This window comes from Pogona vitticeps, chromosome 2, assembly GCF_051106095.1.
Source record: "Pogona vitticeps strain Pit_001003342236 chromosome 2, PviZW2.1, whole genome shotgun sequence".
In the NCBI taxonomy this organism is placed as follows: domain Eukaryota; kingdom Metazoa; phylum Chordata; class Lepidosauria; order Squamata; family Agamidae; genus Pogona; species Pogona vitticeps.
Genome location: NC_135784.1, coordinates 163,609,549 through 163,621,991, shown reverse-complemented (window position 1 = coordinate 163,621,991; position 12,443 = coordinate 163,609,549). Strand labels below are relative to the sequence as shown.

The 12,443-nt window shown below is 41.6% G+C and overlaps 1 protein-coding gene across 2 annotated transcripts in view; it reads right to left on the bottom strand.

Annotated features, from left to right (window-relative positions):
• BIN2 (bridging integrator 2) overlaps window positions 1-12,443 on the bottom strand; it is a 39,139-nt gene that overhangs the window by 4,528 nt on the left and 22,168 nt on the right. For both annotated transcript variants that reach the window (XM_020784560.3, XM_078384616.1), the window contains 4 exons: window positions 11,346-11,428; window positions 7,532-8,399; window positions 1,987-2,058; window positions 1,507-1,602 (listed from right to left, as the gene is read on the bottom strand). In XM_020784560.3, the coding sequence (XP_020640219.3) occupies window positions 1,507-1,602; window positions 1,987-2,058; window positions 7,532-8,399; window positions 11,346-11,428 (1,119 nt within the window). The remainder of the gene's footprint in view (window positions 1-1,506; window positions 1,603-1,986; window positions 2,059-7,531; window positions 8,400-11,345; window positions 11,429-12,443) is intronic.

Here is a 12,443-nt window from a genome sequence, read left to right as displayed (position 1 = left end):
TTTTAAACGGTGTTGTATATCAGTCCAGGGGGGCTACATGGGCTTTTAAAATAGCTGCATTTGAGGCTTTTCCCTTTTCCTGTCTGCCCTTGTGTTGGCTGCTTTTGATTGGAAAACATTGTGAACATTTAGGGGACAGATTGCAGGAGCAGGTGTTTCCATGGTGCTTAGACATCACGTTCCAACTGCCTACATCACCACAACACCACCACAGACACAGACACAGACACAGACACAGACACAGACACAGACACACACACACACACACACACACACACACACACACACACACACACACACACACACACACGGTCCTTTTGCAGAATGAAAGAACTGGATAGGTAAAGTGAACTGAGTGCTGAACAGCTGGATAGCTCAGTGATTTAGGTCTCTGGCTGCGGAGTCAGAAGTTGGGAGTTCGATTACCCCACTGGGCCTCCTTGACAGAGGCCGGATTCAATGATTCATAAGGTCCTTGTGATGACACAGGGAAAAGCCCATTTGAATCCTTCTGGATTTTCAAAAGCAGAAGCCCCCGGGGGTAATTGACTCTGTAGTTGCAGCCCCAGCTGGCTGTAGAGATTAGAGTTTTGGACTCGGGAGACCCATGTTCAAATCTGTGCTTGGCAGCATAAAAAATTTGAGCTAGTAACCAGTTTACAATCTAACCTGCCTCAGATTGTGACTACATGGTCAAATGCTGTGAGATTTGTTCCAGTTACAAAATGGATGAACTGAAAAATGTTTTTACTGATCACATGATGCAACAGCCAGTTCAAATCAATCCAGCCCTTTTTGCTCTCAACAGGGAGGTTTTTTCTCTGTCTCTGGGGGCTTCTACTTTTTTCAAGCCAGAACCATTTGAACAGACTTTTCCCTGGGTGATCAGTTATTTTGTTCTGTGAAAGAATGGGGGTGGGGGGGCCAAGCTTCTGTGAATGGTATTTTTTCAATAAGCAAATTCAGCACTGGGTTATTGCATTGATATACGAGTTTAGTGGTAGATCACTTTTGCAGAAGAAAAAATTATAAAGCAATCCATAAATGGATCAGCAAAGTAGGAACAGAGGAAGTAAGGAAGATAGATCCACGGGCTGAAATAGGGATTACACCATAAGAAGCTAGTGTGGAGATTCGCTCCAACTTAGTCCACAGCCCCTGTATGATCATTCAAAGTAAATGGAAGTGGAATATAGGCTGTAAATCAAACCAAAGGAAAGACAAAGCACTCCAATTTAGCTTGTTAGTATAGTTGCAGCATCAGACACTTTTTGCAAGAATAAAATCAGATGGGTGAGTAACAGACATACATCGTTTTAGGCTTTTTAGAAACAAGGCAGGGTGTAAATATAATTTTTAAAAGCCAGCCCTCTGTAGCAGCTGCTTGGGACTTGCACATGTAATTTTTGGTGCCACAGGTTAGTTACCTATGCAGTACCTTTATCATCAATTGCTACTTATCTATATAGTTTGAATAAATGTGCCAGGGCAGTGCCTTGATGTTACCTCAGCCTGTGCATCTGACAGCACAAAGATAGTTTCCCCTTCTCCAAACTGAAGGTGGTCCTCATCTTCTGAAGCATGAGCTTCAGTTGCCTGAGCCTGGAAAAAGAAGCACAGAACCAATAATGTAACAAGTCACTACATTGAGTAACCGGGCTGGTGTTGTAACATTGGGGTCTTTACATATGTGCTAAAAACTCCCAACTCAACAGTTAAATATTGTAGAAAAATACATAATTTATAATACAGAGTAATTTAGGCTAGCAATTATATTTAAGGCAAACAACAAAAAATTATCCCATCTGCCTATCCTGCACAGGCTTGAACATCCAAGATTTGTGCTCTTTTTCTTCATTAACAGTCAAGACCTAAGATTCCATGAATCATTTTATACACCAACCAAAAGCACCAGACCAGATCCTGCCTGTCTGATGACTCCAACCTCTCGGTGAGTGTAACCCCCTTATTAACAGAGCGTCTAACCTTAAACATGAAGCCCAGGGGGAACTTGACATAGTCCTCTGTTTTATCTTCTGAGAAGAAGTTAGAGATGGTCTGAAACAAAAAGGCCTTTCAGTTATTCTACTGAGGAATCACTCTACTCAACAGTAGATCTAAAGTTTGACCTGAAATTACTCCTGCATGAAATTAGAATTGCATGAACTTGTATGAGTGATGTACAGAAGGGCTCCAGCTGAGCTCCACACACTAGACAGGAAATCTCTGCAACATGTACTCTGCACAATTAGGGTGGCTAACTCTGCATTGCTGAAAAAGAAAACAGACATCACGGAAAAGGAAGACATTCTGGAACTAAATTTGCACATGCATTGCCTCTGCCCATGCAAAGTTTGAGCTGATATATGCAAATACATACTTACAAACAAATGTACACAAAATTACTGTACCATGAACAGGTCAGGTGCCCAAGACAGAATATCCACACCATATGGCAAACTTAAAGGGGAGTAAAATCTTGCTCTCTACAATCTTCACACACACATCATAGTATCTTTTCCCTGGGCAATAGTCATGTACACGATCACAGATTTTAATAATGAGTAATTAATCCAAAATTAAGAACAATCATTATCCTGCCACCATTTGCACAACATCACATCCCTATTGTCATGCTGCATAAAATAACTAATTAGAGTTGCCTCTTTCTATATCCAAAAACATGCAGATTTAAAGGAGAGATTGCAGTTCCATCTTTGCCTAAGCCCTGGGTATGTCTACTCATAAATAGATACATGACAATTTAAAGAGGATAATGGGGGCAACATCAATGTCAGCAGCACACCCCACATGCCACCAAAGCCAGAGAAGAGAAGGAGACACTGCTGTTGCACCCAGAAAGTCATTGTCTCTTGCGCTGTGTAGGTCTATGCTCTCTCTCTCTCTCATGTGGAGCTTTGAAAATTTACTTTTTGGGATGACAGTTCCTGCTGCCTTGGGAGTCCTTAGAACTTATCCTTTTGTTCATCTGCTGCTAATACTCATTCCTGAGATCTAGGATATGATCTTCTGTTCAATGTAGGCACCAGAAACCTAGCTCATTTATTCACATGGTTTCTAGGCCCTGTAAATCCTACCAGTAGCTCTGGTTCCCACAGTCCTTGTGACCTCAACATCCTTAATTGTCATATAGTGCTTATTCTTCCTTCACACTTTCAGTTGGCTCTCACACTCTGCCCGCCTATGCGCAAGAAATGCCAGAAAGAACTAAAGAATTCTGGGATTTGAAACTTTTTTGAATGAAGTTCACCCAGGGAGGCACATTTCTTGTTCCTATTCTTTCTTTTACCACCACCCCACCCTCTGTTTTAGAAGAGAGTTTGGGCCAGCAAGCTTACTTTCCAAAGCTTGTTCAGTTCGAGTTGGTTCCAACCAATCTCACAAGACCATAAAGGATCTGGGTATTTCATACAGAATAGTCACACAGACATCTCCTGGTATGATCTAACTTCATTTCACTCAGGCGAAATCTAACAAGACTTTTAGGTCCTTGTAGAGAGTCCCCTACCCAATATTTAGGCCCTAGGCCCTGCCGTCCTGGATGCATGCATGCATGGCATATAGTATTCCATAGGATTAAGCCACCATGGCTCTCCAATGCTGTTCTAAGGCCTCCTCTGCAAATACCGTTTTCCCGGAAATAAGACCTAACCTGAAAATAAGCCCTAATATGATTTTTCAGGATGCTAGTAATAAAAGCCCTACCCCCAAAATAAGCCCCAGTTAAGTGAAACCCAGCCCTCCACCATTGCTATTGTGCAGTAACCAGAAGATGATGCCATGACTGTATTTGAATAAATGTATATTGTTGTACATGAAGAAAAATAAAACATCCCCTGAAAATAAGCCCTAATGCGTTTTTGGAGCAAAAATTAATATAAGAACCTGTCTTATTTTCTGGGAAACACAGCATGGACATATGTGTTTCACATAGATCTACAGTACTTTAGTGCTGGTTTTACAGTAGGTTTTTCTTTGGATGGGGGTGGGAAGAAATTATTTTTAGATTTTACTTGATTTGCTTTATTTGTTAGCTATTCTAAATGCCATGGTAGAAGAGCAAGACATACATATTTAAAATATAAATCCATTAATTAATACATGCTCTGTGCTTCTCAGTACCATGGGGAAGTTCAATTAATGCATGTTAAAAGTTAATTAGGAGACCATGTTCGCAGCTTTATATGTTTCAGCAATGGATGTGGAGAGATTACCAACAAGGACATAAAATTTCCTGAAGGAAACACTTCTATTATGGGGAAATCAGATAGTCCTAAAGCTCAGATGGCAACATTTATTTATTTATTTATTTATTTATTTATTTATTTATTTATTTATTTATTTATTTATTTATTTATTTATTTATTTATTTATTTATTTATTTATTTATATGCCACCCACACTACACAAAGGTCTCTGGATGGCTTACAACATTTAAAATACAATACAATTTAGAACAATTAAAATACAATTACAATATATATAAAAATTGCCATCGGACCCACAGCTAATATTATTTCAATTAAAAGCCTTCTGGAACAGGAAGGTTTTGACCTGGTGCCGAAATGTCATCAGCGTCAGTGCCAGATGAATCTCAGTCGGGAGGGTGTTCCATAGTCTGGGGGCAGCTGCCGAGAAGGCCCTTTGTCTACAAACCGTCCCTCTAACCTCCTTGAGGGATGGCTCTTTCAAAAGGGCCCCCTGGCTAGATCTTAACTGCTGGGTAGGTTCATATTGTGCTATTCTCTCCACCGATTGATGACCAATCCCCCGTTACCCTGGGCAAGTCACAGTTCTCTCACCCTCAGTCTTCACCTGTTATATTGGAGGTAAAACAGTGACCTATCCTACTGGGCTGAATTCTTCACAAGGGGGGCTCTTTAAACATTAAAAATAAACCAACTTGAGATAAAACACTAGAGGCTGGCATTACTGTTTTCAGCAGTGAATAAGCACCCCTACGAGTAAGTGCTGTTTTTAGGAATCCATCCTGGTTTTTCCTGTCAGACGGGATCACTGTGCTTTTTCAAGTCTGACATGTGTGATTAAGCCTGTCAACTGAGAGGCTATCCTTTGGGAAGACTTCTAAGTAGCTTTCACAGCAAGCTGGGCAATTTTGCTATGGAAAGAGGGTTTTGACATGTTAAGGAGCCAGCCTGCTTTAAAACCTGAAGACTTAAAAGGAAGGAGATGAGATGGCTGGGAAAGCCAGATCACCTCTTAAGAAATGATCACTCTTTCTTCCTTGTCTGCCCACGAATGCCCAGAAACATTGGGATAGTCAAGTACGAGCAGAGAACACAGGGTTGGGATAGGACTTTGATCTGATTTAACAAAACTGTATTTATAATTGCCATATAGGTGGCTATTCTCCCTGCTTCACTTCTTTTCAAAACACACTGCATATCACTGTTGTCAGTTTCACATCTGATTTCATGCTATAGGTATCTACCTCAAAGGACTAGGGATGGGAATTCTCATTTTTGGTTAGTGGATTTTTCAGCTGGTTCATGGACAGAGGTGTGTGAACAAACTAGTTGAGAACTTATCTCTTTCCCTTATGAGGACTCTTCCTGTAAAATTCTGACTTTTATCACATTAAAATCAAATTTGTATGCCTGCCCCCTGAGTAAAAGAAATTTAGCATAGCACGAAATACTGTACTGCAAGACAGGTAGTTTGCTGCATGTTTTTTAAAATAAAAAATAAAAATCAATGTAGGTCTTCAACATCTTAAATAAATAGAGAATTTGGCTTCCTGATAAAAGTAAATAGATAGTAGCTGATCCCTCCTCCTCCTGAGTCCCTGACCTGTAGAAGATAAAGTAAATTATGTGGATCCCCATAACTAGACTCTGTGTGTCCATGTATATGAATATCACAGAATTTGTCACCTCTTGGCATATGGGAAGGATTATCTTTAGGAGTCAATCTTTCTTTATTACAAAATAAAAAGAACTCATTCATGAAGAAAAAAGAGAAAAAGATGATCAGGCAATACACAGAGAGAACCCAAAGCAAGCATTTACGGATTTTGAGAACCAAGAATTTTCCATTTGGCCTATCCCTAAAAATAACATACCAGGCAGAACAAATACCCCTCATACCTGCCCATCATCAGGTAACCCTGTTGACAAGCAATTCCTCAAATTGTTAGCAGAAACCATGTGAAACATTGGGTGAATTTGAGCCCAGGCACTAGTACAGCGGTTTCCAACCTTGGATCCCCAGATGTTCTTGGACTAAAACTCCCAGAAGCCTTCATCACTAGCTGTGCTGGCCAGGATTTCTAGGAGTTGTAGTCCAAGACCATCTGGGGATCCAAGGTTGGAAACTGCTGCGCTAGTGACTCAACATTCTTTTGAAGCAGCCATAATTCCTAATCAAGCAAACTGTATCTTCGCATACTGGCAATCTCTCCCAGAGCAGGTCCATGTTTCAAACAAAATGTTATCTTTAAATAAGTGAACTAAGATGTGTAGTATCAGATATATGTAAGAATCAGCAGTAGGCATACACTGAAGTCATATATTCTTTCCCACCTTTGCTAGCTGAAGTGACAGTTCTGTGAACAGTGAGCCAACGGTGGTTGGTCCCAGCAAATGAAGGGAAGAAGAGGTTTCGTGGCCTTACGTCTTCTCTCCTGCTACTACAGAGTGACAGGCTGCCAACAGCTATGCGAATATTGCAGAAACTACTGTATTGAGAGTCATGTCTGCAAGATGAACACTGACCCATGAATGACACAACACAACTCTCCTTCCCTTTCTCCATGCCATTCTTTGCTGGCTAGAAAAGTGTCCCAGTTTCATGGTGTGTACAAGAGTTCTCATCCAGCAGTATTTATTTTTAATGAAAGAATGGGAGGTGAATTTCACTGGTAAACTCACTATGGCTGGATGCTGTTGCTTTGTTCTTGCTGGAGAGTGCCTTGAACATCGGTGGTACATTAATGGTCTACAATTTACACCCACCAGTGTAAACTCATTAATATAAATTTGAACTATGAATTGTCACAAAGTAAGAAGCCAGCATAGACGTGCTGACTTGAGACTTGGTACATGTAAATGCAATTCACAGGTGAAATTTATGCTGACTGCATTATGCTGCCATAATTTTTAGTTAGATTCTGGCCACTGTTGTGGTCGTTAAAAAAAAGCAATGTCCCAGGTTTCACACTTTGTCAAGGAATTTAAGTTCCTTTTTTTGCAGCTAAATACGCCAAGCTGGCAGCCACAGCTGCAACAGCTGCCCCTATTTATTATTATTTTTTCCCTGTGGCCATCTCTTTCCATGGCCCTGGATGCTCTTGCCTAGTTTCATTTTCTTTTATTTAAAAAAAAATCTTATTACAAATTTATATATAGAACGTCACAAGCTTTTATGGTGCAAATGGCAATAAATCTGTTTGTCAGTAAGAAATTACAAGTCTTCTTTAATGCACTGCATGCAGTATGTAATTAGTGCATGGTGAGAAAGAGGCGAGTGTTCTCCTATGCCTTCGTCTCACCTGAGTATTGGTGACCTTTGGGGAGACTTCTATTTCTTCCATGCTGCCATCACTGCTGCTGTCAACCTCAGCCTTCTCATGATCCTGACAGGTTACTTCCCGAGTCCCCGGCTTCTGCTGTTGGATGGCCTCTTCTTTTGGCAGAGCAGAAGTCATGCCGCCATTAGTGGTGCTGGATACTTCCTGCTGGATTACTTGATCTTGGATGGAAGAGGAAGGATCTTGGAGATTGTCTTCAAGACAAATGGACCTCTCACTGAACGACAAAACTTCTCCCTCAGGATCAGATTCGTCAGCCTGAGTTTCATCCTGGCTGTGTTCGATTTCCTGTTTCAGCAGGGAGGGAATGCCATTCCTTGCCTGTGGAGCAGAACCTCTGTCTTCCTTGCAGGTCTCATCAACCTCAATGTTATTAATGGAAGGTGGCTGTTCAGTGTCTTCGGAGTCCTTGGATACATTTTGGACTTTGCCAGCAGCCTCATGTACTGCCTCTGATAAAATCTCTACCGCTATATGATTTGCAACTTCCTCAACTTTTTGGGGGGTGCCTTTGGGAACACTAAGGGGGGTCTCCAGATTCATTGCTTGGTTCTCATCTTTGGGTTCCCTAAAAGATGAAAGGGTGGACTTGGCCATATCTTCCTCTTTGCTTTGTGATGCTGTGGCCAAAGAGGCCGGGATCTCTTCCTTTGTTTCACTGACACCACTGGGCACAGATGCTGTCTTGGCTGCTGAAGCAAATTCTCCATTGTGTTTGGAGGGAGTGTCGGGAGCAGATGCTTGAGTCTCACTTATGCTGTTCTCTGCAAGCATGAAAGTGGGGCTGGTTGGACTTACTGGAGATGAGATGACCAATGAGCCTCTGTTACTGCATTAGGGAAAACATAAGTCGTTTTAGGGTCAAATTAGACAACATACTTAAATGTATCTTTAGAAGCACAGTTCCCACAAAAATAAAAGACATCTCTTTAGCCTAACACAAGTTTCCTCATCTCCACACGTTGCAAATTAAATTTTGGGATGGGTCCTTGGGAGGTAAACACAGGCTTCATTACAAACTCTGAGTGCTCAGGGAATCAGTTTTGAAGGAATAGCATTGTGAGAGGGAAAAGTGTTTTATCAACTTGCAAAGTTAGCATTTTTTCTGATTTGATCATTCAGCCTCTAATAGATGTGTGTCTGTTTAGGAATTATGGTGAAATGGAACCTCTAAGTTGGAAGACAATTGGCCTCTTGAGTATGTAATAACAATGCTGGGGATAAACCACAAAAGAGGAGGGTGGGTGGTTACAGCTGGGGGGGGGGGATCAAAGAACTAGAATTCTAAATAAAGGGATTACAATGTTTTTTAAAATCCCGACAGGACACTTCTTCAGGTCACTGTCTCATCCTAAAGATGGAAAAATATAGGAACAGCTTTCACATTTCCTTGTGGCCACTTCAGAAGCCATCAGGTTGTGGCATGTGATGTTTAGATTAGACAAAAAACTGAAATCTGTCTTGCTTGCTTCTTGTGGTATATTATTAAAAGCACCTGCAAGTTGTGGCTGAAATGGTATTGTTTTTCAGAACTGTTGTCCACAATTTGGGGTGAAGAAAGCCAGTATGAGTACAATCATTCTCTAATCACATGGGCTCTCTTTGCATAATAATACAATTAAGTGCCTGATGCTTTTTTAATAGCCTCCCTTCACATGCAGAATTTGTGAAAGAGGCTTAAAGGGAGTTCTGACAGCAGAACTGTTTTTAAGTTCACCCAAAGCATGGTTGGGGAGAAATTCAATGCAAACTCTTAATTAAAAGAAATATCCCTTTCAGGAAAAGAAACTACAGTATATGAACTGGTGGTGTCAGATAGTATGTGTATATGGCTCTGTGTGTGGGTTTTGGTCCAGAACTTTGAAGAGTTATTTCTTGGATCTGACACAACCAGCCCAGCCAGGACAGTTCCATCAAGAGACAGACTGTAGTGGGGCAAGGGAAGACCTCTAACTTTCAGTACCACCCTAAATAAAGGCAGACTATAGAGAGGGAGAGAGACAAAATATGGTGGCACTTGAAAAACTGATAGATTAATTTCAGTGTGAACAGTCATGGATCAATGTCCCTCCCTTCAAACACCTTCAGACCAATATCTGAAGAAGTGAATTCTGATCCACAAACACTCATACTGGAACAAATTTGGTGAAATGCCACAGTATTTGAGGTTTGATCTTCTTCTTTATTTTGACTACATTCTGAGACAGACTAATTCAGCTACTTATTAAAAGCCTAAATAATGTTCAGCTTACCCCACAACATGCCAGTTAGAATCCTCACCAGGCCTATAAAAGAACCCTAAGATACAAGTTAGCTTAGTCTGAGCAATTCAGCAGTGAACGGCCACAATATGATGGCACAAAAAAGCACGAGCCTTTCTGTGGTGGCCCCTAAAGTTTCTGAATTAATGGCCTGCTGATAGTGGATTTGTGATTTTGACCCATTTGGAAAAAAACACCACAAGTAAAGACACAGTTATTTAGATAATCTTTCCAAAGCCAACATGCCCTGCCTGAAGGCTTTTGTTTTGTCTCTGGTCACTTTCTGTCTATCAGCCTTATTTTCTTCTTGATCAGTTATACTGATTCTGTATGCATTTTATTTCCACTCTTGAACCCCTTTGGGTGCCTCCGAAGGGGAAAAAAAATCTCCCTGCGCTATTTGTGGAAAGGCAGCGTGCTATTCAATTTTTTTTTGTCCTTAAACTTTTGTTTGTTGTTGTTCTAAGGGGGAAAAGATGGAATATGTGATAAGAGGGTTACAAATTCAGATTCCAATGTCCTCTGGAACTTTCATCTGGAGGTAGGGTGATTGTAACATAAAACTCTCATTTGGAAGCATCCTCTGTTACAGAAAGATAGATTACACACATCTTTAATTCATAAACAACCAGGCCAGCTCTCTAATGAGGCAAAGGGAAATGGCAGATGGGGCAAGACAGCAAATTGTTTGCTTTTCCTACAGCCAGGAAGGCACCACCACCACCAGGCGCCAGCACTGTTCTTTGTAGTGCCCCCTCCACCTACAACATCTGACATGGAAAGGTTACAGACTCCTTCCTCCTCTGGCTATTCCAGTGTCCTCCCCTGGCTTCTTCTCTCTCGTTGTAGTAAATGGATCCCTCATCCTCAGAATAAAGCACCTGGTGGATGGGCTCTCTAGGGAGCTCATGGACATAAACGTCAGTTCGGAGGTTTGTGCCGGTTCATGCACATGGCATCACAGGTGTCACACGTTCCCTTTCCTCACTTCCCTGGCTGGATCCCCCACTCACCCACCAGCCAGGGCATACTCCTGTCCTCCTCCTCCTCCTCAGCTGTTCAACCAGTCTCCAGCAGGAGCACAGACTTCCCTGCCCCGCCTCCTTGGCTGATCAGCCACTCAGAGAAGGAGGCAGGACAGGCAAACCCCTACCCCTGCCTTTGACTGGTCAAATAGCCAAAGAGGAGGAGAGGAGAGGAGCGCACTCCAACTGGTGGGTCATTGCCTGGGGTGGAGGGGGAAGGGAATGTGCTGTGTGTATGAACTGGAACGAACCGTTGAACCGAGGTTCATGTCCATCTCTAGAGCTCACCCATCCCCAGTGTTTCAATTTGAGGAGGGAGGTATCAGTGGTAGCTGTGGCAGGAGCACAGGGATTTGTGTGGTGGTAGCAGCAGTGGGTGCAGTACGTGGGGAAGGGGCCCCTTTGACTGCAGTCTCAGTGCCTAGTGTAATACTTCTGTTTTAAGCCATCATTACCCACCTGTACAAAAAAGAGAAGGAAATGACTTACCTTGACAGCCCTTTAATGATGAAAACTTTATTGGAGTGCTGCTTTTCCAGCTTACTCATCACGTCATATAAATCGTGGTTTAGCTGGATGCAGGAACAATGGGAAAATACATTGTGACCCATCAAACTGAGATGAACAACAATAAGAACCACAGGGAAAAACTGCTACTATCGTCCCTGCTGCTGTTACGCTTCTTCACATCAGATAATTATTTCTAGAAGAGCAGGGAAAGGTTACTTCCCTGGAGTACAACTCTCACAGTTCCCAAGCTAGAATGACCATAAGAATATAACCTTTCCGAGCTTTGATTTCTGGCTACCTTAATGGGTATCTGAAGTCATGTCTTTGGGGCAGACTATATATAGGTTACAGAGAACACCATTATTAAACAAGGGAAATCCTTCACCTTAATGATGGAAAACATCTGACTGTCACATCAGGAGCTTTTTTTAATGCCATGCAGTTTGCAAGTTAGTTGGGTATGTTTTGTAATTGGTTCTTGAAAACTATAAACATGGGCTTTGTTTGGAAATTTAAAAACTGAGATCCAGATACCTGCATAATTTAGAAATTTCAGGGGCCAAAACAGAAAGGTCTCTGGAACACTAGCATAATTTGAACTCTTGCGATGGGTGATCGGTATCCTATAATTTGGCCTTTACTCTTGAAACACGCTGTTTTCCTTGTTTTCCTGTTCATTCATCCTTCTCTTCCAGGTGTAGCAGGACATAAGTACAGTTTATATTATGTGCCCACAAGGCACACCTGACTTATAGTGACCCTAATAGAATTTAAAAGGTAAATGAGATATTTAAACATTGATTTTAACAGTGCCACTCCTCAGGGGGCTTCCATAGCTAAATAGGGATTAGAACCCAGGTCTCCAGAGTTCTAATCCATCCCTCTATTCAATACACCACACTTTCATATGAACAGTAGACAGCTCTTCTTTCCTTTTCCTATGCAATGTCAATTAAATCAATAATGACTCTCCACTACCTACCTACCTACCTACCTACCTACCTACCTACCTACCTACCTACCTACCTACCTACCTACCTACCTACCTACCTACCTACCTAGGCAGTTTAACAGTAT